This window comes from Engystomops pustulosus, chromosome 7 (genome assembly GCF_040894005.1).
Source record: "Engystomops pustulosus chromosome 7, aEngPut4.maternal, whole genome shotgun sequence".
In the NCBI taxonomy this organism is placed as follows: Eukaryota; Metazoa; Chordata; class Amphibia; order Anura; family Leptodactylidae; genus Engystomops; species Engystomops pustulosus.
In genome coordinates, this window is record NC_092417.1 from 99,721,629 (window position 1) to 99,741,498 (window position 19,870).

General features: G+C 41.7%; 1 protein-coding gene across 1 annotated transcript; it reads right to left on the minus strand.

Annotated features, from left to right (window-relative positions):
• Positions 1–1,158: 1,158 nt before the first annotated feature.
• On the minus strand, positions 1,159–19,444 carry TCF25 (TCF25 ribosome quality control complex subunit). Its single transcript, XM_072117410.1, has 18 exons — positions 19,268–19,444; positions 15,115–15,249; positions 14,967–15,035; positions 13,322–13,464; positions 12,721–12,786; positions 12,262–12,344; positions 11,994–12,124; positions 10,651–10,750; positions 10,147–10,240; positions 9,638–9,730; positions 8,533–8,638; positions 7,466–7,625; positions 6,098–6,185; positions 5,135–5,293; positions 4,305–4,395; positions 2,998–3,077; positions 2,853–2,925; positions 1,159–1,417 (listed from the first exon to the last, which is right to left on the minus strand). Exons 1-18 carry the CDS (start codon positions 19,442–19,444, stop codon positions 1,253–1,255), a joined length of 2,013 nt encoding a protein of 670 aa, XP_071973511.1. The 3' UTR covers positions 1,159–1,252.
• Between the last annotated feature and the right edge of the window lie 426 nt (positions 19,445–19,870).

Here is a 19,870-nt window from a genome sequence, read left to right on the forward strand (position 1 = left end):
TCCCAGGGATGCTCCGCGGACTCGGAGAATTACTTCTGGTCACAGATGAAAGTCGTCATTGGAGGCCACGAGAGACATTGGTCGCACGGTGTGCAGGTTTCACAGCAAGCGGACTATAAGGATGTTCACAGGTAGGGATAGAGCCGACCAGGAACATCTCCCACCTGGGGATTTTACCACTCGTGGACAGATTGACCTGTGAGTTTTTTTTTTAAAAGCACAGTAGTGCAGTCTCACCTTTTTGCCTGAAACCTGCTCAAGGCCTGCAAAGGAAACAGAACCAGGCCTGTCCCTTTTACAATAGGGGATCAATTTGTTTTGAGGTTATATTGTAAGTATTTTTTTTTTCCTGGAAGGGAATTTACTTTTCCAAGGCTTCATCTTTGGTAATAAAATGGGAACACTGGAATGTTATATATAAATTTTGGTTGGGGTTACTGAAGTACTTAGATTTCCCCATCAGTTAAAAAGTGAAATCTTTAGGTTTTCAAAAGCATGCCAAAGAGAAATGTGCAAATTATTCCTCTCTACGGGCAGAGACTAGGGCTGTCCAGCAAAGAGGCATCACTCCCCAGTCCTGGGGAAAAAAAATCAGCAATAAAACGATAATATCAATCACAGGTCCCAAGTGAGGTCAAAGTAGTTCATGGCTGGAACCAATTTCATTTCATGTTTCCCATGTGACTGGTCTAATTCTGAAGGGAATGATGCACTTCACATGAGATGTATTACCAATCTGGATATATCTGCTCTTTGCTCCATACTTGAGATTGAGAATTGCAGGACACTCACATGTTCTCAATGACTGAAGACACATGATTTTTGAAAATTGTATAGGATACATGGGGGGGGGGATTTATCAAGCTTGCTGTTAATCCCACCCCACAGGTCATGTGGGATACATTAAAGAGCCTCCAGCCTCTCAGTATTTTCGGTGCACAAACGCCTGGAGTAATTCCATGTCCTGCATCGTGTACAATTACACTACAGCCTGCACCAGGAACTGCACGGCCCACACATCGTCTCCCCATGCCCACTTAGAGGCATAAGGGGAGGGAGAAGTACACCAGTACAAGCCGTGATAATTCCCATCCATGAATTGCAATTGATTTGGGATGGAACCATCATATGTAGCATTATCATACCCCGAAACCGGTGTTATGTCACACATTTCTATTTATTGCACTGTACAGTCTGTGTAAAAAGTGTGGTGAGGATAGGGGAAGGATTGGCGAGTGAGCTGTTCCCAATACTAGTCCCACTCTTCATCTCCTTCCCCATCGGGATTGTCTTCCCGCGGAGGTTCTTGAAACTGGATATTAGCCAGCATGTCTCTCATTGCTGCCATGAGTCGATTCACACCTCGATTCAAGTCCCGGGCAGCGCCAGCATCTTCTCCCTCAACAGCAGCCTCACCCTGTAAAAAGAACAAGCTCATGATGCTGAAAGTGTACGTTACCTTCAACAAAACTTTGTAGAAAGCAGTAGTCCAGTGTGTGTACATGAAGAGTAACAGTGTTTTGAGTTACTACATCACTTGTCATTTTCATTTTCTAACAGCAGCTGGTTGCGGACACTCCCTGCCTGTCCCCCCCCCCTCCCCTCTCCATAGAGCTACAAGAAATCTGACATCTCGGTAAGCTGTCTATCTTGCTAGCAAGACTAAATTCAGTAGACACTTCAGAGAGAAGAAGCCAACTAGGAAGGAAGGAAGGATGATGAGAACCAAAGTGAGTGATCTTTCCTGTGATAAGATATGTCAAAGTTTCTTGTAGGCACTTGTACTTCTTATACATGTAAAGTCTGTTGAAGCTACTACCAATTAAGGATGAATAAATATCAGGTCAGGTTACACATTGGTCCCTTCCTTACGCATAAGATAAGATCACCTCCGACATACTCTGTACTGCTTGTGGCCTCACTTATTCCAGTGCCTATTTTACCCTATTCTATACACACTAAAATAACAGAATACAACTCGCCTTCACTATTATCACATGAGCGTACCAGTTACCTTTCTGCAGAAAGGATCCATACAAGTGATAATCATAGAACAGCAAGAGAAGAAAAACCCTAAGGAATCTAATGAGAGAAACAAGGCACCTTGTGTATTGTTGGCTGATAATGCTAACCATAGGTGTGTGACATGAATACATACAGAAATCATGCTGTACTAATGCAACCAAGGCTACATTCACACAATGTGTGCCCCCGTACCGTATCATGGCGGGCACATGGCGGCGCCGGGGAGAGGAGGAGGGGGTTAGCAGCGCACCTCTCCATAGCGATATATGGAGCACGGCGTCGTATTCCGGGGAAAGACAGGACATGTCCTATCTTTCTCCCGGCTTCAGGACGGTACAGTACCACACGTACCACATCTACTTTCTTCTACACAGTAGTGAAAGTGTCACATTTTTTCATAAGTATTACTGGTTCATTGTAACCCCTAAATGACAATGAGATGAAGAATATGAATATGTGATTGTAACCTACTGTATGGGCACATGCAATGGCCTTGAAAGGAAGGTGCACCATTCAAAGCAGATTTGCATTGTCACATTCTTAAGGCTATACATAATATACTTATATAATATATATACATATGTATGGTATCTTTTTTTTTTTTTTTTAATTTGGACACACAAGGGCTTATTTTAAGCAAGCTTAGATTCACTTTTAAAAATACTTATATTTTAGTGGGCCTTTAGCTTATGGTGAGATTTTATTCACTTTTGAATGTATGGAGAAAAAATTATTTTGAAACCAGTAACCTCCTAAATGTCAATAGCAATAAGCAACAAACAGCAGCATAAATCAGACTCTAAAGGTAACTTTTATTTTTAACTCACCTGCAAATTAAAATTTGGCAAAAGTGATCTAAAGAACAGAGATAAGGTCCCTTCATTTGTTGGTCGATTTGTCCTGAAAAAGAGAAAAAAAAAATAAAACCTCACGATCCTCATGGTAGGATGTGGTACGGACCACTAGACTTACCTCTCAGGCCTTGTATAAGACACCACAGAGTCCAGAGGAGGTAACGGATCAAAGCTGAGCACAGGCTGCGATGTTACATCCTATAGAAAACCACAAATTAACAAAAAAAACAAAAAAACAAATGTTTTGAATGAGGTTTCAATATTTACAGAGAATGTTTTGTTCACTTTCACGACTCACAAGATAGCCAATACTGGAATATTGACAATCTCCAAACAAACAATGTAGTTTGCTTCCTATGCCATGGTCTGAAGACAGCTGATAGGTCGGTGTTGTATCCTTACATCAATGGATAGGTGATCAATATTTTTGGACCATTCCTTGTACATAGATACGTCACTAGGCTCCTTACTCTTCAAGTAGTCCTTCAGCTGAGGTAGACTCCAATGTTGTAATAGGGCATTTATCATTAAATTTTCCATGGCACATATGGCATGTATAGGCAACATCCTGTGTTAGCTTCAGTCACGAAAAAGATTATAACAAATGACGAAGGCGACCTCTTTTTCTTGGTAACCCCTACCATATCTCCAAGGTGGTACCCCTGGATTCTCCTTTAACTATTGTGATTTATATGAAAATTACAGTTTGCTTGTTACCACAAAATGAGAGCTTTGTTGATTTATATTTTTAACTTGCAGTAAACTATAAGGGATATTCAGGATGGGGCCACGATGGAGCCAATGAGTGTTTGTGTCTAGTATTTTGCTGCACCATCTGCATTGCTTGATCCTCTTTTTGTAGTTATACAATTAATATAGTATCATTTTATTTTGCAAGTTTATGTAGTACGTAAGGGTACATATTTTTTTTTTAAATAGAAGTGATATAATTTGACGAGTTGGTTTTCTTAGAAGTGTGAGCTGGGCCTAATTATTTTTATTAGCATTTGGGAAACTGATAATTGTAATGTAAAGTAGGTGAATTGTGTGTCTAAAATGTGCAGGAGCTCTAGAAGTGAACTAGAGAAGACTGAAGTAATAGTGGAAACTTCTAATGTCCACATAAAAGGGAAAATATAACAAAAATGAAGCTTTTCATGGTTCCTTTATATAACTGTGTTATTTACTCAACATTGATATGTAATTACTGAGAAAGCAGCCCAGGGATAAGTCATCTGCAGATTCTTAGTATTTCTTCCCACTATAAGAGAAGACAGCCACATGTTTGCAATGACATTTTTCCAGCTCCGGACCCACAATTTTAAACATTATGCACTTATCCCAGTAGATACGTAATAGTATTAAAATCATGAGAATGTCCCCCTCCTCCCCTTCAGATCGCATACAGAGAGACTGGATACTTACCAGAGGCAATGCAGCATTTGCTCCCTTGATCTCGGACAAGATAACATGACGATGTATGTTCCTGGGGGCACTCTGATACCGGGTCTTTCTCCTGGGGATGGAAAAGAAATGTTCATACAACTCACAAGTACAGGATGATCCAGATATTTCTAACAACAGATAATGCTTTCATGTTATCAATAGGCCTTTGTTGCAGTAGTTAATAAATCTTACAGCTAGTAACTATACTACAACTTCCTAAATACTTTGGTAACTGGGCATCTAGAGGCATTGTTTACGGGCAGCCAGGGAACACGGCAGTAACCATTAAAGATGTTCTGATATAATGACAAGATTCACAAAGAGAATTCATATGACTTCAATATCATTGGGAGTCCCTGTGGTCTATTCTGCAGAGAAAATATAATATGGTTTTATAGCGGACAGTTACTGCCAAAAAATAATGCACAATCCCGGAATATGTATGGCAGGACTCCAGCTCTGCGGCTTTATCAATATTCTCAAGATACCAGCAGTGAAGCTACAACTTAATTCTCTTACAAACTGTTCCATTTCAGGCTGGTCACCTCATCATTTCATAAAAATATGAACACTTACAGATGAAACCATCATCATTCCTGTTTTGTTTCTAGGGTGGTCCTGTAGAGGGACAGCTTGTCACGTTAATGACTGGGCAATAGTTTTGGCACCTCAGCTAATAGTTTCTGCGAACTCAGCTAGGATACAGCTTTATATAGAAAACCTCCCTCTCCCTTCCATTCAAGAACATGGGTAACCACATTTTTCTTAGCAAAACCACCCACAATTTAGCAAAGCTGTAATGCTCTCACCTGAGCTCACATTCCTTCACTAAGGGATCACTTTGGGCAACCATGTGCAAAACTTTCCGAACATTCTGCTCGAACCAGGACATGACGGAAGGATCCTTCCAGACACCATGACATCTTCCGATATACAGGGAGGTCAGCTGGGAAAGGGCAGCAGGCTGACTGTGGAGAATGCAGATATAAATGTACAAGATTGCATAAAGAACTTTACTTGGCTAAAATGTCCACTGCAACAGGTCTGATGGAGTATGAGTGGTTAAAGTGGAGTTTGGATAATGGAAGGGCACTTCAGATTTAATAGGGATTATAAAGTCAAAAAAATATCTAGAGACATGCTTTAAATTCTGCACAATTTTTTTTTATTATAAACTGATTAGCCTAGGGGTAGAATATTAGACAATCCACCAATACATCTATTAAATGTTCTGCACAGATTTCCTGAAATGTAAATTGATCTGCCATTCCTGACCGCAGATGGAGAGTCATGTGATCACATTGTCCAAGACCTTAACAGTATTCATAAATACAAGCTTAAGGTACTGGAAGGTAGATTGGTCATGGATAGTTATCTTCTGTCCCTTTGAGCCTCCATTTCCTTTTATCTAATGGAAAGGGATGGCAGCTCATAAGGTATAACACCTACACACACATTACAAAACTATTTAAGTAAACCAAACAACAAATTTAATCGGAGAGGGAATGCAAACGTTGCAGATTTGTGTTCCCTGCTAAAATCAGGGGGCGTGATAGGTGTGAAAGAAGGAATGTAAACAGTTAAAAAATACCCCAGCTACTAAATGAAATAGATGAATCCAAGCAAAATATAGAACCTGGTAATTATAATAATACAAAGTTGTGCTTGAGTAATGGGGATGCAGGTGATTATTGATCCAAATTAGTATATAAATCCCCCTGCAGAGGAGAGCAGCACACATTAAATGAGAGCATGAATGTACCCCTACTTACCTTAATTGTGCAACAGCTCCAAAAAATGGGTGTGAAGCTACAGCAGAGTCTGGCTGAACCCCACATGCATCAAGAAGTGGAATAAGAACTATGAAAAAATAAATAAATAATAATAATAATAATAATAATAATAATAATAATAATAATAATATCACATAGCAAAAAAAAAAAAAAAAAAGTATGCAGAGTATTCCGGTTACAATAGAAGACAGCTGAAAAGATGTCAAAATATGGCTGACATGGATTTTACTTATGTATTTTTCCAGCAGTTTGGATAAAAAGCTGGAAGTCTGGAAGATCACTTGCCAAGTGCGGTGTACTGCAGACGTAGGTTGTTTTTTCCTACACTGTGCCACTCTACCCCACCACTGTACAGGCCCTTTAACTCCATTCTGAGGAATACCAAGTGTTCAAAGGCTATTCCCTAAACCAGTGGTGGCGAATCTTTTAGAGTCCAAGTGCCCAAACTGCAAAGCTAAGTCCATGTAATTATCACAAAGTGCCAACACGACTATTTAACCTAATATTACCAACATTACCACTCTAAAAGGTACATATAATACTGTAGTATGATGACCATTACCAGTACAACAAGATAAATATCACTGATAATAAACAGACCACCATAGAAACCAACATAACCGATAATATCACTAGGCAGGAGCAAATTCGGTGAGGCACACTACCGCCATACGGTGAGGCACACTACCGCCATACGGTGAGGCACACTACCGCCATATGGTGAGGCACACTACCGTCATACGGTGAGGCACACTACCGCCATACGGTGAGGCACACTACCGCCATACGGTGAGGAACACTACCGCCATACGGTGAGGAACACTACCGCCATACGGTGACTAATTTTTTGCTATATAATAATTATTACCTCCATATCCTGATTAATGTTACACCCATACAGTGACAGTAGTCCTGAGCAGGGGTGGGGGGACTATGGTGCTCTAGCTGCTCAGGCACTGACCTGAGGGGCGGGCACAGACCTGCTGACCTTGAGCCTGCTTCCAGCCTGAACTGCTCTCTACACTGCCCCTGCACTACTTCTATGTCCGTTCTGATGTCTTGATCAAGCTACAATACTGTTAAAAAAAAAAAAAGAACCAGCTTTATGTAGGAAAGAGCAAGTAAGCAGGGGAAGGCAGGCCTTACAGAGAACCCCCATCCTAGTCTCCTCCTATGACTTACAGTAAATCAACTAAAACATTATGATAAAATCAAGAAATATAACAGAGCTGTGGGATGTTAAATGGTTTCAATGTTTTCAAGCAAATATGGAAAGAAAGCATTTGGTGTTACACAAGACTGTAGGGGAGAATATAATGGCATCTTTGTAATGTATGGAGCACATACCTCCGGGGAACATTATAAGAGCCTGCTGAAGGAGGTGTGAAGCTCTGTCATCTGTTGTTACTTGCTCCTGCTCTGTCACCTCTTCCTGCTGGCTGTAGTGGAATAGAGCCAATGGCACAGAAAATGCAAAGTTGGGCAGTTGAGATAAATTCCGATGGGCCTGAAAATGGAAAAAAATAAGTTATTACAAATATAATAAATGTACGGTACATTAAAGTTGTTGTCTGTTTAGGGCTGTTTAGAAATGTATATAAGGCTTGTGGGGGCTATACAAAAAAAAAAACAAAAACCCTATACTCCTTTCCAGTTCTTCACTGCACCCCAGTCCCCACCACAGCGTGCCTCTCTAAACAAAGGGTGACAGTAACAGGCGGGGAGTAGGAAGAGAATACAATTTTGACAAACCTAACATAAAATTTGTAAAAAGCCCAGACAACCCTTTTAAGATTAAACTGGCAGTAAAACAAATAATTTACACTTGAGAAAAGATTCAGTGATTCTACTTGATATTACTAGTTCACTATAGTTAGTGGAGCTTCCAAAAGCTTGGGAACCACTACAGTCAAACATGACTCCAGGACTAGAAAATAAACAACACTTATGGGACATTGTAGCTTCAACAGAAGACAACCATAAGCATGGAGCCAACCACCAACTTACCTTATATACTCAAGTATAAGCCGGGTTTTTCAGCACAAATTTGTGTGCTTAAAAAGCACCATTCGGCTTATACCAAGGTATATAAAATAATAAACTCTCTCCTTTCTGACGCCCCCACAAGTCTTCTTCTTAATCCAACACCACATCCGCACATGCTAGCTGCGCACAGACTATGTCGTTATCAAGTGGCCCATAGTCCAGCAACCATGGAATGCCATCTTTTTGAAGCCGCCGGTGGCGATCGCGGGGATAACAGCAAAGACTTACCAGCTATGGAGAGCCCTCTCCATGTACCCGCACCCGTTGGTAAGGGGTAAAAAATATCGTAGCCGTGGGAGACCTTTAATGTGACTGCTAGAGGTTAAACAGGTAATTTTTTTTTTTTTTTTTACACATGGCTGACGTACCTCCCACTCGTCAAATATCCGGATAAGAAATAGATATTCCCGTGCACGCAATGCCAGATAGTCAACTAGTAACAGCATACATAGAGGATCATTCTCTGGATCAAGACTGCAAAACATAATGCCAGAAAATATGTGAGGTGTCAATGCTGTCAACTCCAACAGAATTCTTCCTCCAATGTTACACTCTAGTGTGGTCTTCACAATGCAGAAATGCATCTCCAAATCTTAGCATCCTGGACCCCTGATTGAGTCACAGTGTTGAGCAGGGGTATAGAAAGGGATCCAGAGCTCTGTCTATACATTGCGGGTGTCGGTTGCTTAAAAACTATATTTTGTGCAGGCATTGATTGCAGCCATTTAACTCTTAGATACCGCGGTCAACAGTGATCTGGACATTTAAACCATTGGCTGCATGGCATCACAGGGGAGGCATTGATTAGTTGCAGCTGGAAGCCTATTAAAGGCTCCTTGGCCTATAATCATATAACTTCAATTAAACAGGAATGTATGAGCGATCAGTAAAAAAATATTACAAAAATATAACATTTCCTCTCCCACATAAAAAAAAAAAATTAAAAACCTGGTGTCTGATGTGCCACATCCAGTAAAATATAAAAAAACATATCTCAAAATAGTCAATGCTGCAGTGGTAAAAAGGGAAAACAAGATGCTCAAATTGCTAATGTCTTCCAAACAAAGTTATACCTTACAAGGCTTCAGAAAAAAAAATATTAAAAAAGTTATGGCTGCCAGGTTATGGTAATATAAAGAAAATATTTGTTTTGAGAAACGTATTATTTAACTTTTTAAATGTGCACGTCATTAAAACTAAACCTGTAAGAAAGTTGAAAATGCTTTTTGTCTTTTTTAATCAAAATCCAAGTCATCCTGAATTTTTCTTTCAGACTTCTTATATGTTACATGACATATTCAGTAATGCCATAAGGAACTACAATTTGCCCCACAAAACCTAAGTCCTCATACAATGCCATCAACAAAAAAAACTAAAAAAGTTTCTGGAAGTTGGGAAGGAATATACTAAATTAGAAACGGGTGGTTAAATTATGCAAGCGAGATACTAAACATGTAAGATATTCTCACTCACCTGAGGACTAGTTTACAGAATTCCAGTGCGGTCCTTAGGCAACCTCTCTTCTCCAGGAACATGATGTGCTTGAAAAGAGCCAAGAAAAACCCTCTACAAAAAGAAAAAGATATACAATCACTTGCATTCATGGGGGGAGATTTATTAAAAGGTGGTAAAACTGATCTAGTTGCCCATGGAAATCATTCAGAGCTCAGCTTTAATGTTATAAACAGCTGTGGAAAATTAAAGTTGATCTCTGATTGGTTGCCATGGGCAACAAGATTAGTTCTGCTCTCTTCTGATAAATCCCCCCCACTTCGGTTTTAACATTTAGAATTGATAAATCTGGTGCAGAGGTTTAGGGAAATAAATGTAAAGATAGATGAAGTACCTTGCAGAGAGTCACCAAAATGATACATTATAAGTTACTATACAGATTTTCATTTTCATATTAGCAGGTAAAGCCACTTAATTAAAAAGGGAAATTGCCTCCTATAAAATATGAGAAGGCAGCAGAGGTATCACACCTGTTTTCCTGTCGGCAGTAATCAAGCCTGCAGGTACCGCTGGTAAGACTAAAAACTGGATGAAATGCACACTCCAGACTGTAGATGGCCCTCTCTGCAAATAAAGACAAAATTGTGACTTGAGGGATCTCCAGTCATAAAAATTACAGACAAAATTAAGAATTTTTCATGATAAAACACACTTACTCATAGATCCAGACTCTTGGTAATGTTTGGCCTCCTTCCTTTTAAAATCAAATTTTATTATGTGAATGAGCCAGAAAGGTTCCTGGAATGTTATTAGAGCCCCTTCAGTTTTAGCACACAGTGTGAGGGGGAAGTGCTCCTGAACAGTGTAACAGTATGTGAAGCTGCAGCGCTGACTCTGCTAACATCCCAAAGAGCACTTCTAGCTCATTAACAAATATAATTACATTACCACAAACAGAGTGGCTGGATCTATGAGTATATGGTTTATTATGATGGATTTTGATAAAGGATTTCTTTTAAAGATAAGATATTTACCAATCAAGTCTCTGGCCATTTCCTGGTCCTCCTGTAAACGGCATACATCACTGAGCTGCAGCAAGGAGTCTACATGATATGGGTTCATCTGAAGGAGTAACTGCGGAGTTATTGGGAAAAAAAAAATAAAATGGATTCATCAACCACAACACGCTATAGATTAGAGGTGTCATACTGCAGAAATACAGCCAACTTGCTAGGATGATCACAATAGGATTTGGGCTCCTTGGGTTTTTTTAGGATCAAAGATTTTTTTGTATTTACCACTGGATCCAGGTGGTGTAAAAGCAATTAAGAACCTATACTTTCTTCTGCCATTGCCTCTAGCCCACATCTATTGATATACAGAGGCTCAGTGTCACCTTGTAATCCTCTGTATGCTAACACAGGCTACCAGTGACAGGAAGGGCCACGTTGGACGAGAGGGTAGGATTGAGGCAAGTATTAGTTCTTTGTTTTTATTTTCAACCACCAGGGCCTAATAGTAAAAACTATTTCATATAACCTCTTAATTCCCTGCAATTAATCTGAAAAAGAGTTTTCCTAATGATGCAAAGTCATTCCCTTTTCAAAATCATAAAGAGAGTAAGGCAGAAGGTAAAGTATGTGGTGGGCTCCACCTTCTCCATTCAATGGGCCAAGGCAGATTTGTAGTTTGCACTGTAGCTATTCACCAATGAGATTCAAATGACACAGAGTAACATGCATGGTTAAATGTTATATCTGTGTTCTTGTGAAAGAGCCCTACTGAGAGTGAGTGATGGCAGAATATATTAGGCTGCACACATTACCAATTGTCATGTGGAAAACCTGCATGAACATCCACATCAAATACACACATTTTATGTGCGTTATTATTTGGATATGTGTTTTATGTTGTGCATTATGTCCGTAGTGCCTGGGAATACGTTTTTGGTCGTCTCATAGCTGCCAGGAGGAGACTTTGCTCCTGTGACCCATTACTCCTGAACACCTAGATCGCAAACGGATGGAGATATCATTGATACTCCAGTAAAATAATTCTGAGAAATATGCTAACACATTTTCTAGGATAGGATAAGGAATACATTGCCTCTAGACTAACTTGTAAGGCAGCCCTCTTAACATGAAAGCCTAATGATCCATTTTGGGATTAAAGCCAAACCAACTGTAGACAGCACTGTTTCAATGCCTTTGCATCTCATTAGTGCAGAAAAGGGAACTGGTTAACCTGACTGAGAGGCTAGTGAATAGGCCCGGTAAAGTGTCCATAAGGAGAGTTCCCCGAATTGTAGCAGAAATATAACACTTGGAAATGTAACAGTGAAAAAACAAAAACTATTGTGAGAAGGACCATCTCTTACCACAATATTGTTTGGATCCATTGACTCTACAGCATCCAGAAACTTAAACTGAACCTGCTGATAATCTCGCTGGTGTTCGAATGTGAAATACTGTACCCCGCGCTTGGTCTCTAGAAGACGCATAGAAATTCCTAAGGAGGACACAATACAATAAATAGAGTGAAGTGGGAGACAAAGCCAAACAACAGGGCTTGTTCAATATAGGGACATCCGACAGGAGGTTAAATACCCTCCAGTTTATTGCCATTTTATCTTTAGTATCACTCACCTGTCTTACTGTATCTTGGCCATGTGTTCTTTGGAGATGTAAGCCATGTGCTTCTATGCTGTAGCCGTTGCCTCTGTCGTGGTCTGCAATGTGAAGACCAATATCATTTCAGGAATAATAAATTAATTTTTTTTTTACAAAAACACAAATTCCTATCCCACCCTCTCTTCCTCAGAGACAAACTGAGCCCCGCCACCCACAACAGTCCGGATGGGTGCATAGTACCACAAGCATTATAGGATCCTGATGTTACATGGATGTATAGCTGGATCACTTAACACAAATGGCAGCAAGAAACACAGTATTTAACAAACGTTCCAAAATAAGTGCATTACATAAAGGCCGAAAAAGGGATGGCGTATCAAGTGTATAAAAGGAATGTTATGTATACTGTTTTTTTTAATGTTTTTAAACTGGCTGATTTGCTTTAAGAAAAGACAATACATTTCCAAAACCCACCTCTGATCTCCCATGACTGCTCGAGAGCCAAAAAATTTCTTCAGTTCGGTCTCTGGGTTCAGGTTCCTACAGATAGAAAAAAATTCAGTTCAAATGATAGCAGCACAGTAAAAAACCCTACAATATTTCCTGATATGGATGCGAGTGCAGAGTGGAGGAAGATACTGGAGGTACAATATTCCAGCAGATATATCTCTTCCTTTCAAACGACTTTTATCACATTTGCGAGTATAAATTTCTTTTTAATATGCAGTTCGGGGGTTATTTATCAAATATTGGTGCATGGTGCGCCAGTGTATGATTTCCCCACAGTATGATTATTTGCCGCATATATCATGAGGCTCCAGTCCCCTGATTTATTCAGTAGCCGACTATGATTTAACCTGCTCCCATTCAGGCCTGAGCAGATGAAAGCTTTAAGTAGTGTGCAGACGGAGGCAAGAACGACCACCGCCAGCCCAATGCACTGCCACCAGCCACGCTCCCCTTTGACCTTCTCCATGCCCACTTTTTCTGCTTCTCCTGAGTATATATTATTGCCCACATAGATGTTAAAGTACCCTGGATAATGTGATCACTATTAGAAAAATCTGTAATGTACCTGTGCTCTACATAAAGCAGAGCCCGGTTGTCTGCGTTGCTGCTGTTCTGTATCTGATGCACATGGCCATTGGTGCTTTCTATTCTCTCTAAAATACTGTCAATGTCTCCCAGCTCATCACCACCTTCTACAGAGCCATCAAGCTGCAAAACAAAAGGGTGACAAGTTATGCTCTGCTAATAGCAACATACAAATACAAAATTGCAAGCTTTTTCATAGCACTTAAAGGAGTTTTCCATTCTCACATCTCAATCCCCTAGTGATGTGAAGACAAAGATCATTTTATCCCCTTACTTTACAATGTTACTCAGTGTTATTGCTGTTATAGCTCCTTTCACTCTCTATGGTGCTCAGTGCAAAATCCCAGGGTGTGGGCAGGGACTCTCTAAGCAGACACATTATGACCCATCTAGTTCTGTGGGGAGACAATGTGGTTACATTATCAGGTTACAAGGTGTATATGCACTTTCATCTGACTTCTGACATTGTACTAACACACTGACACATAAAGAGATGAGACAGATCAGCGATGAGATCCATTAGATGCCTATTACAGATCTGCATTCCCCTTTTCCCAGATCACTTATCTCCTTGTAGCTTTTAGTTTGCAGCTTGTCTCTCCTCACAATCTACAGGCACATGACACAGAAATTTCATCTGCACGATCGCACACAAGATGGGGCCCGACACCAAGTCTGAAGTTACAGGGTCGGATCTAGGGGCAACTAAAATTGTGTAAAGCAGGACTGATAGAGACAGGTTGGACTTATATCTGTAAAATGCTGCATTTTAGTTAATAACAGTGAATTAGAGAATTTGTTATTTTGATGTGCTGAGTACATGTGCAAAAAAAAAACAAAATAAAAAACTTGTCTTTGTGGGAATAGCCCTTTAACATATTTAAGTGATAAATCCAACATACTTCTCAGTTTGTACTTTCTGAAAAAAAAAAAATTAAACCGGTATTTTGAAAAAGATAAAATGGCTTTCCCTAACTTCTAGATACTGATCCTTGTATGAGAACAGTCATTGCTTTTAGCTGCAGTTGGTTTACTAAGCGGTAGGCTATCAGCTGCAGAGGAGTGTTAAAGGGTTGGTCATCTTTACCAGGGAAAGTACAATATAGTACTTACCCTTGTATAGTTTAAATAAAGCTGCCAGGACAGTCACATGACCCACTGGCAGCCGGACTCCGAACTCCCCGAGACATGTCCTTCTGCCTTCCGGTGGATGGAGGTGGCACTGCAAACATTGCTGCGTGCCCCTCACCCATTATACCCACTCCCATAGCAATGGTTGGAGAGGTGTGCCAAGGACATCCTCACACTGCACCAAACAATAATCTGGGAGCACCTATTACAGAGTGGGGTGTGCATACAGTAATGCCAGCATGTAATACCATCCCAGCCAGAAGGCAGCAGGACAAGGGACATCACAGTAAGTCGGAGTCCTGCATCCCAGTGGCTGTACAGTAACTTTACCAGGTTTTGTGATAGTGACTAATTCCTTTAACATTTGCCCTGTCAATTTATTACTAGGACATCCTACAGGTGGTCACTTTTATGAACCTGTGGAGAGCACATTAATTATCAAATCTATATAATCTAAATATAATCTCCACCATTATCCTGAGTGGACATCTTACCTGACCATCGGCAGACTTCTTTGCTTTTTTTTTCTTTTTCTTCTTCTTTGATTTGTTGCTAGAAGTGGTCTAAAAAGAATATCTATGTTGTAATGAAAACCAGTCATACAAGTCATACACATGTAATACAATGTAATGTAACCCAAACCTTAGTTAAAACTGTGTCAATGGGTTCATTTTCAGGTTTATCTTGCCCATTGGTCTCCTCTTCATCTGTGAGTCTGGACTGAGCCATCTGGCCAGTGTCTGGATCACTGTGGAGGTCTTCATCAGGCTCAGTGATCTGTTAGAAAGAAGTCACAGAGTTTGTCACAATCAAAGGAGTATGAGTCGCCTCCGACACGGTTGGATTCAGAATCTTTTTGCACAGTTTGCCATGGCCCTTGGAGAGGGGTGATCCACGCCATATCAGGCACGCTACACCGGTTGGAGGCGAGCTGGACTTTATATTACTAGTTAAATGGTAAACAATGCCTACTAAGGCAGCCCCCTTAACGCCAAGTATGACATACAAGACATCTAATAACATGATGTGGGATTGCCTATCAAGGTAGCAAAAGGAGGCATTGTTTACCATTTAACACTTAGGAAAACATATCTGCATACTTCCCAAAGTATATGTTATCATACAGAACGCCAGTACAGCACTGGCTTTAAAGGAAATCTAGCCTAAAAACCAATCTTAATAAACCAGGGACACTAATTCATAAATTCAGGCACTGTGACTGTGGTAATCTTAGATTTGTTATCCGAGGACTCCTTCCCTTTAAAATCAAGTTTTATAATTATTCTAATGAGCCTGAGGAGCTAACAAAGCCCTTTGTAATCGGGTTTTACAGGACATCTAGCGCCATTTTCTTGGTGATAGACTGTCCTATAACGCACCACGGTCACCTGCAGGGGATGGCCGAGCCTCTTTTAGCTTCCTCCAGGGGGCCTCCATCAGAACCAGTAAATAAGGTTATAAAAATAGCCAGTAATCCTCCGATATCTACTTTATGCATGTCCTCCGCTTCATGGTTATGTACCCTTCTCTGCGGTCAGACAGCCAGGAGACGTCACCAGCTGAAACGCTGGCTGTGACGTCAGTAAAGGTCCTTTAGCCTACTATTGGCCACAGTGTGTTCTGCTGTGCAGCAGCCTCTGCCTATGTGCTGCTGGAAGGTACAGCCGTCCTCTCATGTCTTATTATAAGCATAGAATGAATACCAAAAGGAAAACCCAATACTAGGTAACTACTCCTACTATCGATACAAAAACATGCAATACCAATGAAGATATATAGGACCACAGTATACTCTAACAAGTAATACTCATAACCACTTCAAATTGGAATGTATAATGCAGACTTTATTAATCAATATGGCCATCAAAAAGACATTAAAAACATAGAATAAAATCCACAGGAACAAGAGTGTGGCGATGGTCAACAATATCTAAATACATAACAAGCATTACCAAATGCTTGTGGGTGCTATGGCGGTGGTCATTACCTATAGGCTGGCAATTTTGGTACTATGCAACACCCGGGTGGGTAATGTGCTGGATTACAACCAAAATTGAGTATACTGTGTCCTCACTTATTTGTGTGCATTTGGTAATGCTTGTTATGTATTTAGATATTGTTGACCATCGCCACACTCTTGTTCCTGTGGATTTTATTCTATGTTTTTAATGTCTTTTTGATGGCCATATTGATTAATAAAGTCTGCATTATACATTCCAATTTGAAGTGGTTATGAGTATTACTTGTTAGAGTATACTGTCGTCCTATATATCTTCACTGGTATTGCTTATAATAAGCATAACACCCCTCCCAGCACTCTCTGGTGACAACCGGCTGACGCACAGCACAACACACTGTGGCCACTAGTAAGCTAAAGGACCTTTACTTAAGTCACGGCCATGTGATCAGTCAACATTTGTATTAGCCGGTGACGTCACCCGGCTGTCTGGCCACAGAGAGGGCTGGGAGGGGGTGCAAAACCATGAAGCGGATGGCATGCATAAATTAGGCATCAGAGAAGCCAGGAGGCGCTCGGCCGATGCAACCCTGAGCGCCTTCGGCTCATTTAAATATTGTCATAACCTTATTTTCTAGCTCTGACGGAGGTCCCGGAGGAAACTAAAAAAGGCTCAGTCATCCCCTGCAGGTAATGAGGGTGTGTTATAGGACAGTCTACCACCGAGAAAATGGTGGTAGTCTGTTAGAGAAGTGCAGAAAAAGTATTTTGGTGGAGTCAGAGTTGTGTTAAAATGGACCAACTTTTACTTCACAAACACATAATGCATTTTAAAATTTATGAAATTTCCTTTAAAGGTCTGTTCTATTCCTGATCTAAGCGTTTAGGCCAGTTTAGCAGACCAACAATACCAGACAGTCTCCACCTTCAGAGCAGCCTAACAATATCGCTGCACAACACTGCAGCTTATTCTCTCTTCCATGTTCAGATTTGCTCTGTGTCCCACAGTGGTTGTATGTGCCGGCATCAGGACCAAGAGCAGAGCTGCGCTAGGAAAGGTAGAGAACCAGGGAGCAGTACCATACAGCTGACAAGTACTTACCACTCTAGGGTCCTCTCCTGCTCTATATACTTGCCCCAACGCATACAACCAGTGTCAGGACACAGTTAAGTGGCAAGAGAGGACCCTGGAGCAGTGATTATTTCACAGCTGCACTCACTGCACCATTGAACACGGCCATCAGTTATGGAGGAGCTCATTGGACTGTCAGCAGGGTGCAGGCTCATGCCATGCCAGGCCTAATGTGGCCTATTGTGTTGCACTTTATGTACATGCTCAGTAGTGAAGCTTCTCTGCAACAGATCAGAGGAATGAGGCACTGGGAAGTAATGGCCACATTTATCTCAAGCACTGCTGGGGTACCAAGAAAACAGGGCTGTGGAGTTGGTGACCATTTTGATGGAGCTGGATTTGAAGTTAGGGAAATTGAAGAGTTGGAAGTTAGGCTTACCGACTCCACAGACCTGGATGAGACAATGTCAGGGTGCATTCACATGATGCGTTGCATCGAATTTTTTGATGCCTTGATCACATGCTAAGGTTACATTGCATTTCCACTGCATCTGCTAAAACGCAATGTAACCTCAGAATGTGATCAGGGCTGAATCATTTGGAATGCGTCAAAAACGCATCAAAAACGGGACTCAACGCATCATGTGAAAGCGCCCTGACAGTCTTTAAAGGGAACCTACCACCACGATTCTACCTATAAAGGTAGATCGGGTGGTAGGTGGATGTAAGGGACGTGAGGAGAGCTCTTTTTAGAGCTAATCCTCAAGTCCCCGCTAACTTTTGGTACACTTTATTGAACTAATATGTAAATTTCGTTATGCGGCTACTGGAGCGTGGAGTAGCCGGCACGAGGCTACACAGCGCGGCTACTCCACGCCCCAGTAGCCACATTACTCCTCCTACCCTGTTGCGTGCGGTGCGCAGCTCCTCGTAGCTGTGCGCCCTCGTCCGACAAGCCAGCTACTGCGCATGCGCAGTAGCTCCGGCCTCGGAGCTGGGGCTGCTCAGCCACCGGCCTGCTTTTTGCGCTTGCGCAGAACCTCATCATGATGGACGAGGGCGCGCAGCTACGAGGAGCTGCGCGCCAACAGGGTAGGAGGAGTAATGTGGCTACTGGGGCGTGGAGTAGCCGCGCTGTGTAGCCTCATGCCTGGCTACTCCACGCCCCAGTAGCCACATAACGAAATTTACATATTAGTTCAATAAAGTGTACCAAAAGTTAGCGGGGAGGTGAGGATTAGCTCTAAAAAGAGCTATCCTCACGTCCCTTACATCCACCTACCACCCGATCTACCTTTATAGGTAGAATCGTGGTGGTAGGTTCTCTTTAAAGTCAGATGACATGGGGGCTAGGGTAGCCCCTCAGGCTCAACAGAATACAGTAATTATAAAAGGTAGATATTAGGAGGAAGAGGCCGTGGGTAATAAATATGAGAAGATTACCACAGATCTATGAGTAACTGTCCCTGGTTGATGAATTTTGATTGTAGATTTCCTTTACTCATCATAATGACATCAATTTCCAGGTAAAGTCTGGTTTCCGCTGGCCATGGGCTCTGGGTTACTTGTGGGTCATAATAATAATATTAGTCTAGCAGTGAATGTGGCCCTGGAGATCAGTGTGCCCATCTCCCGGCACTGACAGCTATACATGTAGTACAGGCGCGGTGTGACAGCGAGCACTGCTACAGGCAGGACACAGCTATGGACACATCACTCCTGCCAGGCGCTGCTCCCCACAGCTGCCTCTAGAGGGCGGTACACACCAGCTGGAATGGGTTGCTCAGGCCCCGTTCCTCCAATAGTTTGCGGTTCCCCTTGATTTTCCGGTTCCGTGGCTCGGGCTGTAGAGGTTCCTCTTCTTCCTCTATCTCATCAGGGCCTCCGGGTTCCTCTTGTCCCCTCTGTTCTCCTCGTAGCCTCCTCAGGGCCCGGCGGGACATAGTTCCGGCTCACACCCGCGGGCGGCGAGCACGTAAGTTACTAAAGCTCAAGAACGAGCACGGAGGAGTTGCCTATACGCATGCGTGAGTGCCATGCAAGATACTTTGTGCGTCATACAATCTCTGGCCACCAGGTGGGGTTGGTGAACTCCGTGTTCAAATGATGGCTCTCTAAGGATGTCGCCACCTCGTGGCACAATAGGAAAATCTTTGAACACTTTTTGGGCGTTTTTGGTACGTTTTTTCATTGCACTATGGCAGTGGTGGCGAACCTATGGCACGGGCAGGGCCAGATTAAGGGTCCCAGTGCTATGGAGCACCTCATTTAGGATGGGGCCCCCCAGCTCGTTAGCCAATGCGGGGCCCCCTCCCACAACAATATAAGTAAAAAGATATCACATAGTTACAGTTTCAAAGCTCTAGAGA

Bases quoted from the DNA above. Each gene is read 5' to 3' on its own strand.
- TCF25 (XM_072117410.1), bottom strand. From the start codon at position 19,444: ATGTCCCGCCGGGCCCTGAGGAGGCTACGAGGAGAACAGAGGGGACAA. The intron at 12,345-12,720 runs GTGGGTTTTGGA...TTCACATTGCAG, and splicing joins GCAGTCATGGGAGATCAGAG to ACCACGACAGAGGCAACGGC. The intron at 10,751-11,993 runs GTAAGAGATGGT...ATAACTCCGCAG, and splicing joins TGGATCCAAACAATATTGTG to TTACTCCTTCAGATGAACCC.